At 40.5% G+C, this 24,207-nt stretch overlaps 1 protein-coding gene and 4 pseudogenes across 1 annotated transcript; 2 read left to right on the top strand and 3 right to left on the bottom strand.

Moving 5' to 3' along the window:
* Window positions 1-7,495: 7,495 nt before the first annotated feature.
* LOC144542902 (Ig kappa chain V region 3547 pseudogene) lies at window positions 7,496-7,989 on the bottom strand (annotated as a pseudogene).
* A 575-nt stretch (window positions 7,990-8,564) lies between these two features.
* Window positions 8,565-10,249, top strand: LOC144542831 (Ig kappa-b4 chain C region pseudogene; annotated as a pseudogene).
* A 1,646-nt stretch (window positions 10,250-11,895) lies between these two features.
* On the bottom strand, window positions 11,896-12,383 carry LOC144542943 (immunoglobulin kappa variable 3-20 pseudogene; annotated as a pseudogene).
* Window positions 12,384-12,801: 418 nt separating this feature from the next.
* On the top strand, window positions 12,802-14,163 carry LOC144542830 (Ig kappa-b4 chain C region pseudogene; annotated as a pseudogene).
* Window positions 14,164-19,445: 5,282 nt separating this feature from the next.
* ndufb9 (NADH:ubiquinone oxidoreductase subunit B9) lies at window positions 19,446-24,073 on the bottom strand. Its single transcript, XM_071922340.2, has 4 exons — window positions 23,958-24,073; window positions 22,209-22,401; window positions 21,475-21,588; window positions 19,446-19,955 (listed from the first exon to the last, which is right to left on the bottom strand). The coding sequence occupies exons 1-4, from the start codon at window positions 24,044-24,046 to the stop codon at window positions 19,824-19,826; spliced, it is 528 nt and encodes a 175-aa protein (XP_071778441.1). The 5' UTR covers window positions 24,047-24,073; the 3' UTR covers window positions 19,446-19,823.
* Window positions 24,074-24,207: the final 134 nt, after the last annotated feature.

Genomic DNA, 24,207 nt, shown 5'->3' with positions numbered 1-24,207 from the left:
GAATCATTAAAAAGTAAAAAGTATGAAGTCATTGAATTACTTAAAATATTTTCATCATGAAAATATTATTATTGTATACTATAATGAACTGCCCTTGTGGTGAGACCTCTAATGTTTTAGTTTCTCTGCAGCTGTTGAGTCAGATCAGTTCCTCTCCAGCTGAGGGAGGTTTTTGTACGACGTTGTATCACTGTGTGAACGGGAAGCTGTAATCTTGCTGACAGTAGTAAACTCCTGTATCTTCAGTCTGGACTCCACTGATGGTCAGAGTGAAGTCAGTCCCAGATCCACTCCCACTAAAACGACCTGAAACCCCAGACTGACGGGTTGTAGCATAATAAATCAGGAGTTTAGGAGTTTCTCCAGGTTTCTGAAGGTACCAGTTGAAGTAGCTACCAACACCTGAACTGGTTTTACATCTGATAGAGACAGTCTGTCCTGGTTCAACAGACTGAGATTCAGGAGACTGAGTCACAATGATTTCTCCTGTTGAATCTGGAAAATATGAAAAAGAGGAGAAGGGTTATTGAGACAAATACAGCTTGGAGAAAGATGATCAATATACAGAAGAGTATAATTTCTTTAACATGGAGAATAGATGGAAGAAGGTAAATGCTGGTTGTTTCAGTGTTTCTCCATCATAGCAGAACATCATTCTGGTAAACCTGGTTGCATCCTGAAGCAAAGTTTTCAGAAGAGAGTCTCACCCTGAACAAGGAGCCCCAGGGTGCCCAGCAGTAGAATCTGTGACATCATCATTGTGCTGCCGGCGTGTCAGTGGCTCTGAAAGGCCTGGACAGCCACTGATCAACACTGGCCTCTTAACGGGTGGAGAGCAGAGAGGCAGGACTGATATGCAAACACACACACACACACACACACACACACACACACACTCAGAGTCAGTGAACTGTAGCTGTCCTGAGCATATCATGGTGTTTCCCCCTCAGTGCTGGGAGCATTGACTATTTAAATGATCCTCATGTTCATGAGATTAATAGAAGGTCTTAATAAAGTGTCAGAGCGTTGTCATCCTAGAAGAGACCACTCCCACACTCCCATCAGGATAGAAACACTATTTATTACACACAGGCTTTTAATTTGGTTTTACCTATTCCTCTTGTTTTTGACTGTATGATTCTTCTACAATCCCTTTTTAAATTAAAACCTGGCATCTTCATTGTTTATCTTAATGGGTTGTATTTGTTTTTATTTTGTCGGCAACTCTGATTTAAAAACTGCTTTCAAATGAGTTTCCCATGTCTTCAGGAGTTTCCCTGTTTTTGGAGTTAGTCTTTAAATCCAGTGGCTTGGCTTTACGGTTCCCCAAAATGAAATTGGAGGAAGGACTAAGGACGGTACATTTGACCGTCCGTCCATCATGCACAATATCTCAGATGCCACTGATTGGTTTTTGATGAAACCTCAGTTGATGATGCATGTTATTGCTCCATTCCAGCATTTCCATAATTACATTGGTCAGCCTCAGGGGGGCACTATAAACTTAGTTTAATTGTACGTCACGCACAATATTTCAGACGCTGCTGATCAGAATTTCAGGAAATTTAAAGGAATGATGCGTCTCATTACAACATTCTGGAATTTTTCCAATTGTGCTGGAGTAAGGAGGGCATTACAATGTTTGTTTACTTGTTGGATTTTGCTTTTTGAGGGAAATTTGGGGGAATGATGCATCTGACCACTGCATTCTCACATTTTCAAAATTACACTGATCAGCTGAAGGGGGAACACATTACCTGGTTTGTTCACTCATCCATGTGTCCCACACAAAATTGCAGATATCACTGATATGATTTTGATCAAACTTTGGAAACTAATGCATCTATCTGCTGCACTCCAGCATTCAAAAGTACATTGATTGACCCAAGGGCAAAAGAACAATTACAGCTCAAAACAAGGTGATTGGCCGAGGTGGGGACTTCGTAATTCATGTGGGACGACATGTTTACTGTTGCCTTGTTTTCTGATGCCAAGGTTTCCTTCTACAGTCTGACACCACATTCCCCTCTTCTGGCCGGACTCAGTGTCTGTACAATAGATACATGTGTTCACCCAACTATTCCCTTCCTTCAAGAAAAAGACTCTCTTGACTTTCCTCTATCTAAATAAGGCTTCCTGATCCAGTTGACTGAATGATCCTCCTGATCTGTTTGGATCCTGACAGTCCAGATATTCCAGGACCAGCGTGGATAAGCTGTTTGGATCATTCAGCAGTGGTTTGGGGGTCGGCATCAGGACAGCTTACTTTGCTAGATGTTGTTGTGCTTTTAATGGGTCTGATTGGGCTTCTTCACTGGAACTGTCCTCTTCATTTGGGGGAACTTTCAGGTTGTTGAGGTGGGAGGTGGGCTGTTTTAACTTCAGAAGGAAAACTGGTAGAGACAGTGTGTGTGTGTGTGTGTGTGTGTGTGTGTGTGTGTGTGTGTGTGTGTCTTCAGTGAACTGTATCAGTTCCTGCAGTAGCTTCCAGCTGCAGCAGTCAGTTCAGTCTGACTGAGGGAGGTTTTTGTACGACGCTTTATCACTGTGTGAACAGAGCTTGACTGTTGATAATGTGGAAACTCTGACAGTAGTAAACTGCTGCATCTTCAGCCTGGACTCCACTGATGGTCAGAGTGAAGTCAGTCCCTGATCCACTGCCTGTAAAACGACCTGGAATCCCTGATGCTCGATTATTAGCACCATAAATGAGAAGTTTAGGAGTTTCTCCATCTCTCTGTTGGTACCAGGCTAAATCGTGGTAGAGACCAGCATTAACCTTGGGACTGGTTCGACAGCTGATGGTGACGGAGCCTCCCGGAGCAGACCTCACTGCTCCAGGCTGAGTCACTGTGACCTGGCCTCTGGACTCTGAGGATACAGAGACAAAAACATAAACCACCGTCATGGTTTTCTCCGCTTCATTTCAGAGGGACGGATGTTCATAGAGGAGAGGAGTTTGATTCTCTGGACTTTACCTGTGAAGCAGCAGCAGAGGAGAGTCCAGATGAGGATGGAGATCAAAGTCATGTTTTGATGAGGAGGATTTCTGTGGCTTCTGTTGTCATGAAGGACAGCTGTCAGTCATCCAGTGTTCAACTCTCAGGACTATAAACTCTCCCAGAGCACTGGAGCATGGTGCTGCTGATGCAAAGTGGCTCTCTATGGAAATGCTCTGACTGACTCCAACAGGGACTTGGATTACTCTGATGATGCTGTTTCTAAAAGGATCAATCAATTTAACAAACTCTTGACTAAGCATTTATGTAAGCTACATTTTTACAAACGAACACAAACACAGACAAAAAGTTATTAATCTTGTAAATGTGGGGCATAAATTGAAAGTTTAGCTAGTTATTACATCAGCTAGCTAATATTTTACCAACTGAGACTAATTTCGATCAGTTTGGGGGTTTTTTCACAGTAAGTGAACAAAACTAATTTGAATTTGTTAATTTATTTCCAACGTAGTTTAATATATTCTTGGTCATATGAGGACTCTTTCTGTGCTGATATGCATGAGAGGCTTCTTAAAGGGAAGTGAAACAATGTGTGAGTGAGTGACTGGTGGAGCATAAAAACCATCTGACAGAAAGTCCTTAAAGGGGAAAATCCACTCTCACACAGTAAAGGTGTCAAACCGCCTGGTGATTGATTGACAGCTGCAGCCTTCCTGTCCTCTAAGCTGATGAAGGTCACCCTCATGTGCCTGGACAACAACAACAGTAACGCCGCTATTCTTAATATGTTAACACAATAAAGACTTTTCCACAAAATCAGTTGTGTCTCCATGCATGGATATTAATATAAAAATAACAGATGTCTTATGATGCTGTCTTAATGGTAACAGTGGTTCCATTAAATCCACAGAGAATCAGCTTGTCTCAGGGTAAAGTGAGTAGGATACTGGTCATGATTTGAGAAATAAATTCTACGATTATGTAATGCACTGTCACACTTTCATTATCTCTGTGATACAACATGACAGTGACTGTGTTTACCAGTGGTATCCTAAAGATAGGCAGGAGCTAGGTGTGGATGTGAGGATGAAACCATTTTCAGAAACAGAAACAGACAAGAAAATGTATCTCTACTTCATGAATAATGTCAAATGAATTAATTTAGACTCACTGGAAATAGTTTACATCAAAAGTGTTCAACTCTGAGCTTGAGATAATTGTTTTACTAAAGGACTCTCAGTATGTTTGTATTCAAATATGACATATTTAAATAATATTGAGTTACACAATGCATTAAATTGTCTTTTCTTTTGTTGGAGATTTGTAATCAGTCTGAGTTTGTGAAGTTTTTTGGAATTAAACAATACTCAGTATTGACAAAATAATCCTATATGAAATCAGTATTAAACTTATTAACACTATTCATTAAATAATATTTATTGAAGAGATTAAATTATTTGCTATAATTCTGAAGGAGAAAATAAATTAAATAAGTTAAGTATCACTGTCTCATAATCTGTTTTAAAATATCTTGCTTCATGACAGGTTTCATTCTATATTTAAAATGTTTGACTTTGAGTAAACTGTTGGACTCGCTGTAACAGTAATCTTGTTTCAAACCATGTTTCAACAATATAATCATTAAAACTATATTAAAAATTTGAAAAATTAAAGAAAATAATTAATATATTCATGATTAAAATGATATTATTGTATGCTACTATGAACGATCTTTTTAGTCAAACCTCTAATGTTTTAGTTTCTCTGCAGCTGTTGAGTCAGATCAGTTCCTCTCCAGCTGAGGGAGGTTTTTGTACGACGTTGTATCACTGTGTGAACGGGAAGCTGTTACGCTGCTGACAGTAGTAAACTCCTGTATCTTCAGTCTGGACTCCACTGATGGTCAGAGTGAAGTCAGTCCCAGATCCACTCCCACTAAAACGATCTGAAACCCCAGACTGACGGTTTGTAGCATCATAAATCAGAAGTTTAGGAGATTCTCCAGGTTTCAGAAGGTACCACTGGAGGTAGCTACCCATACTTGTACTGGCTTTACATCTGATAGAGACAGTCTGTCCTGGTTCAACAGACTGAGATTCAGGAGACTGAGTCACAATGATTTCTCCTGTTGAATCTGGAAAATATGAAAAAGAGGAGAAGGGTTATTGAGACAAATACAGCTTGGAGAAAGATGATCAATATCAAAACAGAAGAGTATAATTTCTTTAACATGGAGAATAGATGGAAGAAGGTAAATGCTGGTTGTTTCAGTGTTTCTCCATCATAGCAGAACATCATTCTGGTAAACCTGGTTGCATCCTGAAGCAAAGTTTTCAGAAGAGAGTCTCACCCTGAACAAGGAGCCCCAGGGTGCCCAGCAGTAGAATCTGTGACATCATCATTGTGCTGCCGGCGTGTCAGTGGCTCTGAAAGGCCTGGACAGCCACTGATCAACACTGGCCTCTTAACGGGTGGAGAGCAGAGAGGCAGGACTGATATGCAAACACACACACACACACACACACACACACACACACACACACACACACACACAGAGTCAGTGAAGTGTAGCTGTCCTGAGCATATCATGGTGTTTCCCCCTCAGTGCTGGGAGCATTGACTATTTAAATGATCCTCATGTACATGAGATTAATAGAAGGTCTTAATAAAGTGAACTAAGCACGATCCACACACTCTGAGCAGAAATGTTCAAATGCGTACACCTTCATGCAGACAGCATGCAGACAGTGAGTGTAATGATGCAGACAGACCAAGAGGTAGCCCTAAACTGGATTCCCAACAGCCTGTTCCCATATTAATGCTGTCTAAATTAAAGTAATTATGAATTAAGAAGAGACTGTATCGGTCCCAAAATAAACAGGGCGAGGGTTGGTCTTATGACAGTGAAAATAAATAGGTTTTTTGTTTGGATAGAAGATTTCCAAAGAATTAGCTTCCCTAATGGCAAGAGTAAGTTGACTCCAAAGACAGGGACCTCTGTAGGAAATTTGTCTGCTGCCTGCTGATTTCTCCTTGATTATCGGGACGGTAACCAGCGTCCTGCGATCAGAGGACACGAGGATGTATGTAAGGGATTATGTCAGATAAATATGACGGCACAAGCCCATATAACAATTTGTACATTAGTGGAAATACTTTGAAATCAGATCCGGCTTGAATCGGGAGCCAGTAAACAGAGGTCGCAATGGGTGTAATGTGATTGAATTCTCTAGTTTTAGTTAATATTGTAGTTGCAGCATTTTGTACAACTAGAAGGGTTTTAACACTGGAGTTTGGCAGACCAGAAAGACATGACAGTAATCAGGTCTCGAGGAAACAAATGCATGTACAAGAATTTCATTGGCTATCAAGGCTATCCCTGTGATATCTCTGATGTGTGAGTCAAATGAGAGAATTGGATCAAATGTAATGCCAAGGCTTTCAGCTTTGGGACTCCCGCAAATTTAAAGTGACTCGAGATCTTTTTGTTACAACTAACCTATCTTTTGTTGGCATTTAGTATCAAGAAGTTTAATGTCAGAACCATTTCCAAAGTCAAGTCCTTCCTTTCTTTTCACGACCTAGAAATAGTTTTACATGCATTCATTTCCTGTCGCTTCAACTATTGTAACTCCTTGTATTCTGGTATCAGTCAGTCTTCCCTGTCCCGCCTACAGCAGGTCCAGAACACTGCAGCAAGGCTTCTCACTGGTACCAAAAAGAGAGACCACATTTCCCCTGTTCTGGCGTCATTGGCTCCCGGTTCGCCAAAGGATTGATTGCAGTCATTATAGATTTGAGTTTTGTCAGCATAGCAGTGAACATTTATATCATAGCATGTGAATAGAGAATAGCAATGGGTCTAGAACTGAACCTTGTGGTACACCAAAGTTCACATTGGAGCATTCAGAGATGATGCTGTGGTCAGATACATTCTGCATTCTATCGAAAAGATAAAACTTAAATCATGAAAGTGCAGGGCCTCGGATACCAATGTAGTTCACAAGGCGATTTAGAAGAATATTGTGATCGACTGTATGTGTACAACAGATACATGTGTTCACCCAACTATTCCCTTCCTTCAAGAAAAAGACTCTCTTGACTTTCCTCTATCTAAATAAGGCTTCCTGATCCAGTTGACTGAATGATCCTCCTGATCTGTTTGGATCCTGACAGTCCAGATATTCCAGGACCAGCGTGGATAAGCTGTTTGGATCATTCAGCAGTGGTTTGGGGGTCGGCATCAGGACAGCTTACTTTGCTAGATGTTGTTGTGCTTTTAATGGGTCTGATTGGGCTTCTTCACTGGAACTGTCCTCTTCATTTGGGGGAACTTTCAGGTTGTTGAGGTGGGAGGTGGGCTGTTTTAACTTCAGAAGGCAAACTGGTAGAGACAGTGTGTGTGTGTGTGTGTGTGTGTGTGTGTGTGTGTGTGTGTGTGTGTGTCCTCAGTGAACTGTATCACTTCCTGCAGTAGCTTCCAGCTGCAGCAGTCAGTTCAGTCTGACTGAGGGAGGTTTTTGTACGACGCTTTATCACTGTGTGAACACATACTGACTGTTGATAACATGGAAACTCTGACAGTAGTAAACTGCTGCATCTTCAGCCTGGACTCCACTGATGGTCAGAGTGAAGTCAGTCCCTGATCCACTGCCTGTAAAACGACCTGGAATCCCTGATACTCTCTGATTAGCATAGTAAATGAGCAGTTTAGGAGTTTCTCCATCTCTCTGTTGGTACCAGGCTAATTCGTGGTAGCTACCAACATAAACCTTGGGACTGGTTCGACAGCTGATGGTGACGGAGCCTCCCGGAGCAGACCTCACTGCTCCAGGCTGAGTCACTGTGACCTGGCCTCTGGACTCTGAGGATACAGAGACAAAAACATAAACCACCGTCATGGTTTTCTCCGCTTCATTTCAGAGGGACGGATGTTCATAGAGGAGAGGAGTTTGATTCTCTGGACTTTACCTGTGAAGCAGCAGCAGAGGAGAGTCCAGATGAGGATGGAGATCAAAGTCATGTTTTGATGAGGAGGATTTCTGTGGCTTCTGTTGTCATGAAGGACAGCTGTCAGTCATCCAGTGTTCAACTCTCAGGACTATAAACTCTCCCAGAGCACTGGAGCATGGTGCTGCTGATGCAAAGTGGCTCTCTATGGAAATGCTCTGACTGACTCCAACAGGGACTTGGATTACTCTGATGATGCTGTTTCTAAATGGATCAATCAATTTAACAAACTCTTGATTAACAATGTATCCAATGTAATTAATATGTAGATTTGGCTTGATGTCTATAAACAAGTGTTTTTCAAGAATTTATTTTGTCTTGTTTAAGTTCACTGCTAGAGAAATAAATATAACTACAAGACAAATTTAACAGTATACAAACCAAAAGTGATTAATGTAGGAATGTTGTGTTATTTGTGATAATTTAGCTAGTTATTACATGAGCTAGCTAGGTTTTACAAATTCAGCCTGATTTTGGTGAGTTTGTTGTTGTCAAAGTGAGAGAGCCGTGTCTCTCTAGAGTGAGAGGTTTTTGTACGGCGGCTCAATGAGTTTGTATCACTGTGGTGGACTTTTGGTGGAGGAACCAGACTGGATGTTGGAAGTAAGTAACCTATCTCATGTTTTTCGTAATCCATGAGCTACATTTTAATGTGTTACATATTCAGTGTAATTTAGAAAATACGTATTTAATTTTCTATGTTGATATGTATTTTGTAAATGATAAATTCCTTTCACCAATGAACAAACAATTTAATAAAATGAATCCAAATGGCCAATCTAATAATTATGAGACTTGGGCCAGAGGAGAAAGTATGTATTCCTAACGATTAATATAAAGTTGCTTCTTGAGGACTTGTAGTTTTAGTTTTGTCTGACAAAGTGAGAGAGCCGTGTCTCTCTAGAGTGAGAGGTTTTTGTACGGCGGCTCAATGAGTTTGTATCACTGTGGTTGACTTTTGGTGGAGGAACCAGACTGGATGTTGGAAGTAAGTTTCTGCACAAATTTTAAACATCACATTATTTATTAAGGCTTTTATTCCTGTGTCTGAATTTTAGAAGTAGATATAAATATCCGGTGTGTTGACTTACATCACTTACAGTTAGCTTTCTTTTCTCTGTTTCTCTTCTTAACCATGGAGTCTAACTTACAGCTGCTTGACTACACTTTTGTTTTTACACATTGTAGACATACTAGAAAAGATGAATGAAAAACATTACTACTTTCCAAAATTGCTTTTTAATCTTCAATATTCACTTAAATTGTTGACAACTTGCAATTATTTTAAAATGTAGACAAATGTCTTATTTTGTCGCTTCAAGTAGGCATACGGTTTCAAAAGCTATTTCAACATTTTCTAATTTTATGGTCATGTTTTTTTTTGGTTTATACTTTACAGAAACACAGAGTTATGTTTCAACAAACCTCAAGAAAAAAATCCTATTTAAAAATGTATTTGTAATCCAATTTGTTTGCAATTTTTGCAGTTTCTGGTTTAATTTAAAATACAGTTAGAAATGTTTGCTGATTTAGAAAAGAAATTTTAAAATGTATCCAAATCTGTACTCCTTTTATTATGTAGTTTGATATATTCGTGGTCATATGAGGACTCTTTCTGTGCTGATATGCATGAGAGGCTTCTTAAAGGGAAGTGAAACAATGTGTGAGTGAGTGACTGGTGGAGCATAAAAAGCATCTGACAGAAAGTCCTTAAAGGGGAAAATGGACTCTCACACAGTAAAGGTGTCAAACCGCCCGGTGATTGATTGACAGCCGCAGCCTTCCTGTCCTCTAAGCTGATCGGTGTCTCCTAGGTGATGTCCGTCCCACCCTGACGGTGCTGCCCCCCTCCAGCGTGGAGCTGCAGCAGGGGAAGGCCACGCTCATGTGCCTGGCCAACAAGGGCTTCCCCTCAGACTGGAGGCTGGCCTGGAAGGTGGACGGCAGCAGCAGCAGCAGCAGCAGCTGGGAGGAGAGCAGGAGCCCCGGGGTGCCGGAGAAGGACGGCCGCTACAGCTGGAGCAGCACCCTGAGGCTCCCTGCAGAGCAGTGGAGGAAGGTGGGCTCTGTGACCTGTGAGGCCACCCAGGGCTCCCAGTCTCCGCTCTCGGAGACACTGAGGAGAGACCGGTGTTCCCAGTCCTGAGCTGACTCACTGGGACTTCTGCTACTGGTTTTACTCTGCTACTGCTCTCAGTCTGCACTCAGCACTGTAGTCTCTCTCTCTCTCTCTCTCTCTGTCTCCCTCTCTCTCTCTTTCTCTCTCTCTCTCTCTCTCTCACCAGACTCATTACATCTTTAAAAAGTAAAAAAGTAATGTTTTCCTGCTCGCAGATATGATTCTTGATATGTTAAGACAATAAAGATCTGTTTACCAACTCAGCTGTGTTTCCATGGATATTAATATTATATTATTCATTAACTCTGTGACAGAAACATGAAAGTGATTATGTTTACCTGTGATATCCTAAAGATAGGCAGGAGCTAGGTGTGGATGTTAAGATGAAAGGAGGCAATTTTCATTTCCATTTCTTATCACTCTTTGCATGACTGGAGTAAAATTGCTCTCATGTATTGTTTGGAAATTTCTCTCTATGGTTACACGTAGATAGATAATCCAATGTTTTAACCCAATGATCCCTCATTACTAAAGTGTCCTATTGGTAAAGCCTCTGCCTGTGTCAAGTTTATAATGTATCCAGAAAATATGCTGAATCTTTGTAATAAATCTACAAAAGTAGTAAGAGCATTTTCAGGAGTAGAAATAAAAAGCAGGATATCGTCAGCATAGAGGGATATAACATGAGTGTGAACTTAAGGTTTAACCCCTGAAATATTTACATGTCATCCTTCTGTCTCTGCAAAGCCCTCAAGCACTGAGGCAAATAAAAAGGATGACAACAGACACCCTTGGCGTGTCCCCCTTTCCAAGTAAAAGCTAGAAGACTTCCTTAGAAATTTTGTTTGTGTTTGTGTTTGCACTGAACCAGTCTTCCCAGGCTTCCCAGTCTTGGTTTGACAGGATGGAGATGGAACAGCTGAGTGGTTGGGAAGGACACATAAAACCTTCAAAACAAGTATAAAACACCAACACGAGGACGCCAAACTCTCACTGCCGGTCGCTGCGTGCGCATGCCAGTGAGCAGGTCGGAAATGTATTTAGGAGTTAAACCATTTAGGGCCTTGTAAACAAGCAGTAATACTTTGAAATCAATTGTATACTGTACCGGGAGCCAGTGAAGTGTTCTCAGTACAGGAGTAATGTGTTCTATTTTCCTAGTCCCAGTCAGCACTCTGGCTGCAGCATTCTGGATGAGCTGGAGCCTACCTACTGTCTTTTTGGGAAGTCCTGCAAAAAGGGCATTACAGTAATCTAATCTGCTGGAAATAAATGCATGGACCAGTTTTTCAGAGTCAGACGGGGACAGGAAGCTCCTAAGTTTGGAAATGTTTTTTAAATGGTAAAAGGCTGTCTTGGTAATATTGGTGATGTGATGCTGGAAGTTAAGATTGGCGTCCATAATAACACCCAGGTTTCTGACATGCTCACTGTGCTTTAGAGACAATGATGACAACATGGATAGGATCTCCTGCCTTTGTCAGGACAGCTTACTTTGCTAGATGTTGTTGTGCTTTTAATGGGTCTGATTGGGCTTCTTCACTGGAACTGTCCTCTTCATTTGGGGGAACTTTCAGGTTGTTGAGGTGGGAGGTGGGCTGTTTTAACTTCAGAAGGAAAACTGGTAGAGACACTATGAACAACATCATAAATTCTTGCCAACTAAGTTCTGTGTGTGTGTATGTGTGTGTGTGTGTGTGTGTGTGTGTGTGTGTGTCCTCAGTGAACTGTATCAGTCCCAGCAGTAGCTTCCAGCTGCAGCAGTCAGTTCAGTCTGACTGAGGGAGGTTTTTGTACGACGCTTTATCACTGTGTGAACAGAGCTTGACTGTTGATATAGTGGTAACTCTGACAGTAGTAAACTGCTGCATCTTCAGCCTGGACTCCACTGATGGTCAGAGTGAAGTCAGTCCCTGATCCACTGCCTGTAAAACGATCTGGAATCCCTGATGCTCTCTGATTAGCATAGTAAATGAGCAGTTTAGGAGTTTCTCCATCTCTCTGTTGGTACCAGGCTAAATGGTTACTACCATGAACCTGCTGACTGGTTCGACAGCTGATGGTGACGGAGCCTCCCGGAGCAGACCTCACTGCTCCAGGCTGAGTCACTGTGACCTGGCCTCTGGACTCTGAGGATACAGAGACAAAAACATAAACCACCGTCATGGTTTTCTCCGCTTCATTTCAGAGGGACGGATGTTCATAGAGGAGAGGAGTTTGATTCTCTGGACTTTACCTGTGAAGCAGCAGCAGAGGAGAGTCCAGATGAGGATGGAGATCAAAGTCATGTTTTGATGAGGAGGATTTCTGTGGCTTCTGTTGTCATGAAGGACAGCTGTCAGTCATCCAGTGTTCAACTCTCAGGACTATAAACTCTCCCAGAGCACTGGAGCATGGTGCTGCTGATGCAAAGTGGCTCTCTATGGAAATGCTCTGACTGACTCCAACAGGGACTTGGATTACTCTGATGATGCTGTTTCTAAATGGATCAATCAATTTAACAAACTCTTCATAACAATGCATCCAATGTAATTAATATGTAGATTTGTTTTAATGTCTATAAACAAGTGTTTTTCAAGAATTTCTTTTGGCTTGTTTAAGTTCACTGCTAGAGAAATAAATATCACTACAAGACAAATTTAACAGTATACAAACCAAAAGTGATTAATGTAGGAATGTTGTGCTATTTGTGATAATTTAGCTAGTTATTACATGAGCTAGCTAGGTTTTACAAATTCAGCCTGATTTTGGTGAGTTTGTTGTTGTCAAAGTGAGAGAGCCGTGTCTCTCTAGAGTGAGAGGTTTTTGTACGGCGGCTCAATGAGTTTGTATCACTGTGGTGGACTTTTGGTGGAGGAACCAGACTGGATGTTGGAAGTAAGTTTCTGCACAAATTTTAAACATCATATTATTTATTAAGACTTTTATTCCTGTGTCTGAATTTTAGAAGTAGATATAAATATCCAGTGTGTTGACTTACATCACTTACAGTTAGCTTTCTTTTCTCTGTTTCTCTCCTTAACCATGGAGTCTAACTTACAGCTGCTTGACTACACTTTTGTTTTTACACATTGTAGACATACTGTGAAAAGTCAACAACTTGACATTTAGAAAAGATAAATGAAAAACATTACTACTTTCCAAAATTGCTTTTTAATCTTGAATTTTCACTTAAATGATTGTTGACAACTTGTGAATATTTGAAAATGTAGACAAATGTCTTATTTTGTCACTTCAAGTAGGCGTACGGTTTCAAAAGCTATTTCAACATTTTCTTATTTTATGATCATGATTTGTTTTTAGCTTATACTTTACAGAAACACAGAGTTATGTTTCAACAAACATCAAGAAAAAAAATACATTTAAAATACATTTAAAAATGTATTTGTAATCCAATTTTTTTGCACTTTTTCCAGTTTCTAGTTTAATTTAAAATACAGTTAGAAATGTTTGCTGATTTAAAAAAGAAATTTTAAAATGTATCCAAATCTATGCTCTTTTATTATGTACTTTGATATATTCGAGGTCATATGAGGACTCTTTCTGTGCTGATATGCATGAGAGGCTTCTTAAAGGGAAGTGAAACAATGTGTGAGTGAGTGACTGGTGGAGCATAAAAAGCATCTGACAGAAAGTCCTTAAAGGGGAAAATGGACTCTCACACAGTAAAGGTGTCAAACCGCCCGGTGATTGATTGACAGCCGCAGCCTTCCTGTCCTCTAAGCTGATCGGTGTCTCCTAGGTGATGTCCGTCCCACCCTGACGGTGCTGCCCCCCTCCAGCGTGGAGCTGCAGCAGGGGAAGGCCACGCTCATGTGCCTGGCCAACAAGGGCTTCCCCTCAGACTGGAGGCTGGCCTGGAAGGTGGACGGCAGCAGCAGCAGCAGCAGCAGCTGGGAGGAGAGCAGGAGCCCCGGGGTGCCGGAGAAGGACGGCCGCTACAGCTGGAGCAGCACCCTGAGGCTCCCTGCGGACCGGTGGAGGAAGGTGGGCTCTGTGACCTGTGAGGCCACCCAGGGCTCCCAGTCTCCGCTCTCGGAGACACTGAGGAGAGACCGGTGTTCCCAGTCCTGAGCTGACTCACTGGGACTTCTGCTACTGGTTTTACTCTGCTACTGCTCTCAGTCTGCACTCAGCACTGTAGTCTCTCTCTCTCTCTCTCTCTCTCTCTCCCTCCCTCTCTCCCTCTCTCACTCTCTTTCTCTCTCTGTCTGCCTCTCTCTTTTTCTCTCTCTCACCAGACTCATTACATCTTTAAAAAGTAAAAAAGTAATGTTTTCCTGCTCGCAGATATGATTCTTGATATGTTAAGACAATAAAGATCTGTTTACCAACTCAGCTGTGTTTCCATGGATATTCTTATTATATTATTCATTAACTCTGTGACAGAAACATGAAAGTGATTATGTTTACCTGTGATATCCTAAAGATAGGCAGGAGCTAGGTGTGGATGTTAAGATGAAAGGAGGCAATTTTCATTTCCATTTCTTATCACTCTTTGCATGACTGCAGTAAAATTGCTCTCATGTATTGTTTGGAAATTTCTCTCTATGGTTACACGTAGATAGATAATCCAATGTTTTAACCCAATGATCCCTCATTACTAAAGTGTCCTATTGGTAAATCCTCTGCCTGTATCAAGTTTATAATGTATCCAGAAAATATGCTGAATCTTTGTAATAAATCTGCAAAAGTAGTAAGAGCATTTTCAGGAGTAAAGTAAGTAAGTAAAAAGCAGGATATCGTCAGCATAGAGGGATATAACATGAAATATTTACATGTCATCCTTCTGTCTCTGCAAAGCGCTCAAGCACTGAGGCAAATAAAAAGGATGACAACAGACACCCTTGGCGTGTCCCCCTTTCCAAGTAAAAGCTAGAAGACTTCCTTAAAAATTAAAAGGAAAAATGATCACTAACAGAATGTTGTTCAGTTTTCTGAGGCTGAATGGAGCAAAAAAAGTCTAGTGTGTGTCTGTGTTAGACTGAACCAGTCTTCCCAGTCTTGGTTTGAGAGGGTGGAGAAGGACCAGCTGAATGGTTTGAAAGTTGACTTTCAACAAGTTGGAGGTCAGCATGGTGAGGTCAAACATGAATAGAACACACATAGAAACACAGCCAAGAAAATACATCACTACTTCATAAATATTGTCAAATGAATTACATTCACACTCACTAGAAATGACCTCAAAACTTTTCAAGTCTGAGCGTGAGATTATTGTTTGACTAATGGACACTCGGTACATTTGAAGTAAAATATAACATATTTAAAGAATATTAGTGAATTACACAATGGATTAAAATGTCTTTTATTTTTTTGACAAATTATTAATGAGTGACTTGGTTGGTTTTTTAGACTATGAGATACTCAGTATGTTTGACTAATAAATATATGTCTAGGAATCAATTTTCTTATGACATTATGCATTAAATTATCTCATGTTATGTTATCTCATGCATCTTTGATGCAATTCTACATTGAGTTTGAGTTAGTTGAGTATATTTGACTGAAAGATAGTTTGTATGTTTGAAATATAACCGTAAAATATGAAAGTCCTTTTTAAAAAATAATTATCACCATAATTACTGTTTCAGTATTAATGTGTTATAACCTGTATTAAGATGTATTACAAGCTGTTATACTCCTGACAGTAGTAAACTCCTGTATCTTCAGTCTGGACTCCACTGATGGTCAGAGTGAAGTCAGACCCAGATCCACTCCCAATAAAACGATCTGAAACCCCAGACTGACGGGTTGTAGCAGAATAAATCAGGAGTTTACTTTGCTAGATGTATAGTTGTGTGTGTGTGTGTGTGTGTGTGTGTGTGTGTGTGTGTGTGTGTGTGTGTGTGTGTGTCTTCAGTGAACTGTATCAGTTCCTGCAGTAGCTTCCAGCTGCAGCAGTCAGTTCAGTCTGACTGAGGGAGGTTTTTGTACGACGCTTTATCACTGTGTGAACAGATTCTGACTGTTGATATAGTGTTGACTCTGACAGTAGTAAACTGCTGCATCTTCAGCCTGGACTCCACTGATGGTCAGAGTGAAGTCAGTCCCTGATCCACTGCCTGTAAAACGACCTGGAATCCCTGATGCTCGAGTATTAGCCACGTAAATGAGAAGTTTAGGAGCTTCTCCATCTCTCTGTTGGTACCAGGATAAATAGTGGTAAATGCTCCAAACGTGAACCTTGGGACTGGTTCGACAGCTGATGGTGACGGAGCCTCCCGGAGCAGACCTCACTGCTCCAGGCTGAGTCACTGTGACCTGGCCTCTGGACTCTGAGGATACAGAGACAAAAACATAAACCACCGTCATGGTTTTCTCCGCTTCATTTCAGAGGGACGGATGTTCATAGAGGAGAGGAGTTTGATTCTCTGGACTTTACCTGTGAAGCAGCAGCAGAGGAGAGTCCAGATGAGGATGGAGATCAAAGTCATGTTTTGATGAGGAGGATTTCTGTGGCTTCTGTTGTCATGAAGGACAGCTGTCAGTCATCCAGTGTTCAACTCTCAGGACTATAAACTCTCCCAGAGCACTGGAGCATGGTGCTGCTGATGCAAAGTGGCTCTCTATGGAAATGCTCTGACTGACTCCAACAGGGACTTGGATTACTCTGATGATGCTGTTTCTAAATGGATCAATCAATTTAACAAACTCTTCATTAACAATGCATCCAATGTAATTAATATGTAGATTTGGCTTGATGTCTATAAACAAGTGTTTTTCAAGAATTTCTTGTCTTGTTTTAGTTTACTGCTAGAGAAATTAATATTATTGCCAGAAAAAAAAACTGGATGTTGGAAGTAAGTTCACCTGTTTTTACTAATCCATTGGCTACTTTTTAATTTCTTGCATTTTAAATGTAAGCGACTCTAGAAAATGAAATATTTGACTTTCCATGGTAATATATACATTTTAAATACCAGTTTTTACCAGTGAAAAACACATTAATAAATGTAACCCAAATGACCAATTAAGTTATTATAAGTTCTTGGGCCAGAGGAGAAAGCATGTATTTTTAACTCGTAATGTAAAGTTGCATCTTGAGGACTTGTCAGACAAAGTGAGAGCCGTGTCTCTCTAGAGGTTTCTGTAGGGCGGGTGGGTCTTGGTGGACTGGATGTTGGAAGTAAGTTTCTGCACAAATATAAAATATCATATTATCTATCAACAGTTTTACTCCTGTGTCTGAATGTTAGTAGTACATATGAATATCCATTGTGTTGATTTTTGTCACCCATAGTCACCTTTTATTTTATTTGTTTCTCTCCTTTATGAACCATGGAGTCTAACTTATAGCTGCTTGACTTCTCTTTTCTTTCTCAAAAGTCAACAACTTGACCTTTAGTAAAGATAAAAGCAAAACATTACTACTTTGAAAATGTTCCAAAATTGCTTTTTAATCTTCCATTTTCACTTACATTATTGCTGACAACTTGAAGAGATTGTGAACATACTAGGTGAATATTTTAAAATGTACACAAATCTCTTGTTCTGTTGTCGCTTCAAGTACGGTTTCAAAAGCTATTTTGACATTTTCAAATTTTATGGTCATCATTTTTTTTGGCTTGTACTATACTGAAACACAGAAGTGTACTCACTGTTGCATTTCTTTTTTTTTTTTTTTCTTTTTTACAATTTTCTGCAACACAGTCAAGATGTAAGTTATGTTTCAACAAACCCATAGAAAAAACAAATCAAATTTGTTTACAATTTTTCCAGTTTCTAATTTAATTTAAAATACAGTAAGAAAGGTTAGATTAGAAATTTTTAAATGTAGCCAAATCTGCACTCCTTTTATTTCCACTGTAGTTTGATATATTCGTGGTCATATGAGGACTCCTTCTGTGCTGATATGAATGAGAGGCTTCTTCAAGGGAAGTGAAACAATGTGTGAGTGAGTGACTTTGCAGATCTTTTGTGTTTTTGCTTGATAAATATCCTGTTGTTTCGAAACAATAAAGAACTTTTAAATCACAACTGTTTCCATGGATTTTCACATGATGATTTTGTACATCTTCATATAGTGTAAGTTATCAGGATATTTCTTCAAAATGAATCCATGTTTAAGAAAACTCTCTCTCTCTTAGGTTTTGCCAAAAATATACAAATGCCACTGTATCCTATCAGATGAGGTTCTGCGACCAAGTACGCTATAATCTGAAGATGTGAATTTTTCACATCATTTAAAACGTCAAACAGTATCAATAAATAAAACATACTTAATCCCTCATTTGCAGCCTCAGGACTGACGGTGACAAGCCGCCCTGTCAGTTTAAGTGTAAGGATATTAAAGACGTCAGCCGTTATGGAAATTACAGATAGATTATAATGCTATAAAAAATGATATAACCAACATAGAAAACAATACCAAGGTTATTTAGCCATGGCGAAGATGAGATGAGCAAAATGATACTTTCACCTAGACTGAAATTTTGACAGCTTCCCAGAAATCTATTAAAATGTTATCCATAATTTTGCTAGTGTCCAAATAGGTTATGTGTCTCTTCTCACATCTTTTGCGAGCCTTTAAAGGATTTGAACATCACTTGATCTCTCCTATACTGCTGCAGATATGTGCAATGTATTTTCAAATCTGGTCCACGCCACACACACTTCACTCTGTGTACAACTTTGCCAAAATATCAAATGTGATCGGAAGACCGGATTTGCCTGCAAGTGTAAATGAAGAGTTTCGCTCCAAAATTAGACTGACCATTTGAAAATGTGACACCTGTTCAGAGAAACTAACACTCACTACTGAATGTTACTCAAGTTATTAGTCATCTTTTTCACTCCTCGCCTCATAAAAGAGTAACATTTTACAGGATGCAATTGTTTTTCCGACAATGAGTAATGAACTTAAGAGTAACATTTTCCCCCAAAAATGAATTTAAGCCTGTTTTGGAGTGAAATCCAGCAGAAAGTGACAGATTCAAAGAATTTACCTGTAGGCCGGGTGATAATTCAATATTATTGTTTATCGTTTGTCTTTCAGTGGAATCATATGGTGACGATGTGGCGATTTTGGGATATCGCGACACAAAATTCTGCTGTCTGAGCTGATAATAACAAGCTAATTATATTTAAAAACTTGACAAAATGAGTTATATTCGGAATATTATTTGAAAATTTCAGTTTTGTCTGACATCACACCTAACATTACCATTCGGTTCAGTGGGATCAACATTTGAGTATTTAATGTGATTTTGCATGCATGAGCCATATTGTGATATATATTGATATAAAAAAAATCTTTATGATTGATGATATCGAGTTCAACCACATCGCCCAGCTCTACTTACCTGGATTCAAAAAGGACAGCGTGCAATAAGTCAGCGTACACCAAACGAAGATTATGTTCATATATTCATTTATTGGAACAGCTGTTCTCATACAGGGAAAGTGGTTCATCTACTGTACTGCTCAAAGCCACCCAGCTAAAGCATCACTGTGAATTCAGGCAGGTTGTTTTCTGAGCCATTTCTGTCTGACTTATCATGCAACCTGCACACAAGAACCTCCCAAAAAAAAAACACTCATAACAGTATTGTTCTGTACAGATAGACGGTCATTCAAAAGAGATCAACCAATCTTCATGCTGTTGTTGTTGTTGTTGTTGTGATCGTTTCCCCAGACGCGGCCGCAACGGAATCGCAGCTACCGCCATATAAGGACATAATCACCTTATATGGAGATGATGGGGTGACCGATGCGGGGGAGGCGGAGGGTGTTTATGTGGGGCGCTCCCTGGGGCGGGTGACGTACTGCCACCACAGGGGGGGGAGGTCGCCCTCCTTGCGGGCCGGAGGGAGAGCCTCGGTCCTGGGGCCGCCGGCTGGAGTCTCAGCCTGCAGCTGGGCGACCTGCAGGTGGAGGGAGGGGCAAAGATTTAGAGGGGCATTAAAGGAGAAAACCCATGTCATTTAGAGTTAGCGCTCATTTACTACTGTCTACATACAGTTTACATTTCCCCCATGCCGTATGAAATACTTGAACATTCACTCATTCTTTCTTGTTTTTAAAATACAAACTTTACAGTGTCAAACCTAGCTTGAAATGAACTGCTGTCCCGGCTAACGAAGACGCCCTGAATAAAAATCCATGGATGTGACAGTAAAGTGTTTTTGAGGGACTTGGCACAATGAAATAAGGAGAAAACAGAAAGTTTGGCTTCATGTTTCATGTGATGGATTCTCTCGCTCTGTGGAAGTTTGTTTTTCATACTGGACAAGAATGAATGGCAGCAAGAGGCTTCTTCTGAAGGGACAAAAACGAGCCACAGGTCCAGTAAAGCCCGTAACACAAACTTTCTTTTGGATCCACTATGAAGACACAGCAACCTCTAATGGAAAACTAAAAGCTGTCACTGAAAGCCTCACCTTTTTTCCCCCACCTACCCTGAACACATAGATCAAGAGGAAAAGGCAAAGACAAAGCGTTTTGAATGATAGTTTACTGCAACAGGTGATTGGCATTATTAAATCTCTCCCACCAACTAAAAACACCCCAATCCTCCAGAAAGCGTTGTGATAAAAAGGAGCCAGAGGCCTGAGTGCAGTGGGACTTTGTGAGCACTCAGAGAGACGACATGAGTCTCACAGCCTGACATCTGCTGCCACCTGCTGGATTTGATGGATACAAACTGTCCCACTGCCGCCATCAACCAGTGTCTCTCAACCTAATCCTCCAGGACCGCCTGTCCTGGAACTTTTAGCTCCAGCTCTGCTCTTGCACACCTGATTCAATTAAGTTGTCATGAAAATGCGTGGCCCTTAACTCAATCAGGTGTGCAAGAATAGAGTTGGAGCCAAAAGCTGCAGGACACGGGGTTCTGGAGGACTGGGTCGAGAATCACTGCCATAAAATGATGTCAACATAGTGGAGAGCGCCATTTGCACCACATCAAAAACAGATCAATCAGTTTAAGTGGTAATCGGCAAGAATCTGGGTTTTTTTTGTTTTATTTTGTCTCCATCTTTGGGTCTAAGCATTCGTTGCTGTGTTTTTTTGCACTGCTCTTCCCAGAGATCAGCTGTCAGCAACACTGTGCGTTAAAGAGCTGCTGACACTAAAATAAATTCATCAGTCTGGGTTTCAGTGGAGAGTTTTAGTGTCCCATGACGGTCTAAAATGCTGCTTCAGAGGCTTTTCCACCCTGACAAGAAGAAAATTCTGGGAGAAACACTAAATCCTGAATTTAAAGATACCAAGTATCAGCACAAAATATAGAACAAAATATCGGCTACTGGCAGCTTCAATACAAGAATCTTGTATCGGCTTTCAAAAACTCAGTGAAGGTAACTGCTGTAGTAGTATGCAGCATGTAGAGAGGCGATATGCAAGCTGGTAGCATGTGGACAGGGAACATGCAGCGCAGCCCACCTCTCTGTCCCAGCTCTGCTCCCTCAGTCTCTTCCACTGCTCCCTCTTGGCGAAGTAGTCGGGGTACATGGCCTTCTCCGAGGGGTGCCAGTGGTCCAGAACCCACTCCGGGACCTGCAGGGAGGAGGGACAGCTCAGGAGCTTTCAGTGGAATCACATCACAATTCTGCTGTCTGAACTGATCATAACAAGCACATTTTTACTGACAAAATGAGGTATGAAACATTTTTTTCACGGATTTCACTTCCGTTTCACAGCTAACATTACCATTCGGTTCAATGGTATTAACATTAATTCGATTATTTGTTGTGATTTTTCATACGTGTGCCGTATCGTGAAATATATCGAAAAAAATCCTCATGTTTATCGTTATATTGATTTCAACCATATCGCCCAGCACTAGTTTCATTCCCATGCAACACAGAAAAAAAAAAAGAAAAAAGAAACTGTAACAGATGTAACTGGAATCGCATCCAATACATTTCAGAGACGCACATAACATACAATAAGTACTACTACTACTACTACTAGTATTGGTAAGTACCAATGTAACACAGAGAAGCCACTTTAAACAACAGGTGGACAAGAAACAACCGCAGGCAACAAATCATACTGGGTTGGTAAAATATTAAAGTAACTTGTGTATTTTGGAATCCACCAGCCAGTGTGGCTGGAGGATAAACAAGTTAAGTTTCCTGTCCTGCTCCGCTGCATCATATCGAGCCCTGTGTTACCTTGTAGCACTCATATCTCTCATAGGACGTCCCGCCTGGAGAGTCGGGGAAGATGTAGGGCTGGGGGTGCTGGTTGGCCCAGAACTCCTCCTCCCCCGCCTTCAGCATCATGGTGGCTTTCACCATGTCCTTCTCACTCTTGCTGTCATCGAAGCGAGCGCGCAGCATGCAGGCGTAGAACCGGTACTTGTCCCTGCAACGGCAACAGAAAACCACAGCAGAAGCAGTTAATTAGGGATGGGACGATATATCGAAATTCAATATATCGCAATACAAAAATGTGTCAATACGTATCGGGGAGCAGAAAAACGAATGGTGATATTAGCTCCATTTTATCCTGCTGCAGTAATCATACATGAGACGCTTGACCATCACAATTTCTCCAATGAAATTATACTATTTACAATTTGTAATGACATTTTTTAATTGTTGTTTACATTCTAGCAGCCAATGACATCGCTACAAAGATTCGTGTTTCAGAAATAAACAGAATTCTGCACAGTCAGACTTCGTTGTCACTGAACTTTTATTTACTACATCGTATTGTGGTTGACGTGTCAGATCGTATCGTGACATAAGCAGATCATCCCATCACTATATATTATTAATAGTGTTGAAGGAGAACATTATGTCTCCTGTAACTACAATACATCTAGGCAGGATAATACAGAAAGGCAAGCTGTACAAATGATAAATCCACAGAAACATTATGTATGTATGTATTAACAGCATTCCTTTCTTTTGAGAAAACCCTCTTAAGTGCCTCAGCTTGAACCATAATATTAAGATAATGTATGCAATGTCTGACACTTAATAACTCATATCACAATGTACACGATGTACATGAATGTACTTGGATCCAATACCAATAACATAAATAAGAAGCTTAGTCACTGTATGTTAAGCTGTCTAATATCTATAGGCCTAATATTACAGATTTTGTTGTGATGGCATGCCATGTCCAGGCTTGAGCCATCCAATATAGTTCTTTTTAAAAACAGTAGTAATGACAAGATCACCCAATGGATGATTTAATTTAATCGAAACAACTGTCTAGAGAACTAACACCTCATTTCCCACTTTTATGGTGTGGATTCTAATCTCAGCACCAATAATATCTGAATAACAGCAGAGCCAGTGCCGACATCACACCCAATACAAACATTTTAAGCAAACATCGGCATATAATATTGGTGTCTGGGCTATAATTTTACATGACAGTATGTGTGTTAGTCTGAGACTCCACTGATGAAGTGGGCAGACAGTTGTCACCTTCAAAAACAACCCTAAGCTTTAAACTAGGCCACAGAATGTGCAACTGGAATTTTATCCCCTTTCAAGTATTGTACATTTATAAATCTGTTCACAAACACTGATAAACGACTTTTCATATTGAGACTGAGTCAACTATTGTGAGTTATTTGATTCGCCAGCGCCAGGTAAATTACAATGTTAACCACTTGTCTTTGACCAAAACACTATATACAATGAACTGATTTGAACTAGACGGTGTCAGTGTTAAATTACAGTTTGACAGGAGTCAATCGGTTAACTCTAGCTAGCAACAAAGTGAACTGTTTTCCAGTTTTCCAGCAGTGAAACAGATTGTCTTGAGGAATGAGTGACCCGGTTAGCATTTAGCTGCTAGCCGAGGCAGCACATCGAACAGGCCAACAACAACAACAACGCCGTCGTACATTTTTTTTTTACCATCCGTCGGAAAATTTAAACGACGACAACTTCACTTACCTAAATATGCACCATGACTCCAGGTGCCTCAGTGATTTTTTGTAGAGCCGCAACACCTTTTGCTGGTGAGTAAGATACGCAGAGGCCATTTTTACTGTCCCCTGTCACCTTCTCGCCGAGCGAGGAGGATTCTGGGAGTTCTGATGCTTGGAGTTTTGGCCACTACAAAACGCGCAAAAATATTTCTTACTGTTTAGTTGCTCTTTTGGCCACGTTATAATTGTAAATTCCAATGATGATGATTAAAAAC

The sequence above is a fragment of the Centroberyx gerrardi genome, chromosome 19 (assembly GCF_048128805.1).
Source record: "Centroberyx gerrardi isolate f3 chromosome 19, fCenGer3.hap1.cur.20231027, whole genome shotgun sequence".
NCBI classification, from domain to species: domain Eukaryota; kingdom Metazoa; phylum Chordata; class Actinopteri; order Beryciformes; family Berycidae; genus Centroberyx; species Centroberyx gerrardi.
Note: the sequence above shows the minus strand (reverse complement) of the source record. Positions and strands in the feature narration are given on the sequence as shown.

Coding starts and splice junctions, on each gene's coding strand:
- ndufb9 (XM_071922340.2), bottom strand. CDS start 24,046: ATGGCCTCTGCGTATCTTACTCACCAGCAAAAGGTGTTGCGGCTCTAC. Junction 21,589..22,208: donor AGAGATATGAGTGCTACAAG/GTAACACAGGGC, acceptor TCCTCCCTGCAG/GTCCCGGAGTGGGTTCTGGA. Junction 19,956..21,474: donor AGCAGAGCTGGGACAGAGAG/GTGGGCTGCGCT, acceptor CTCCACCTGCAG/GTCGCCCAGCTGCAGGCTGA.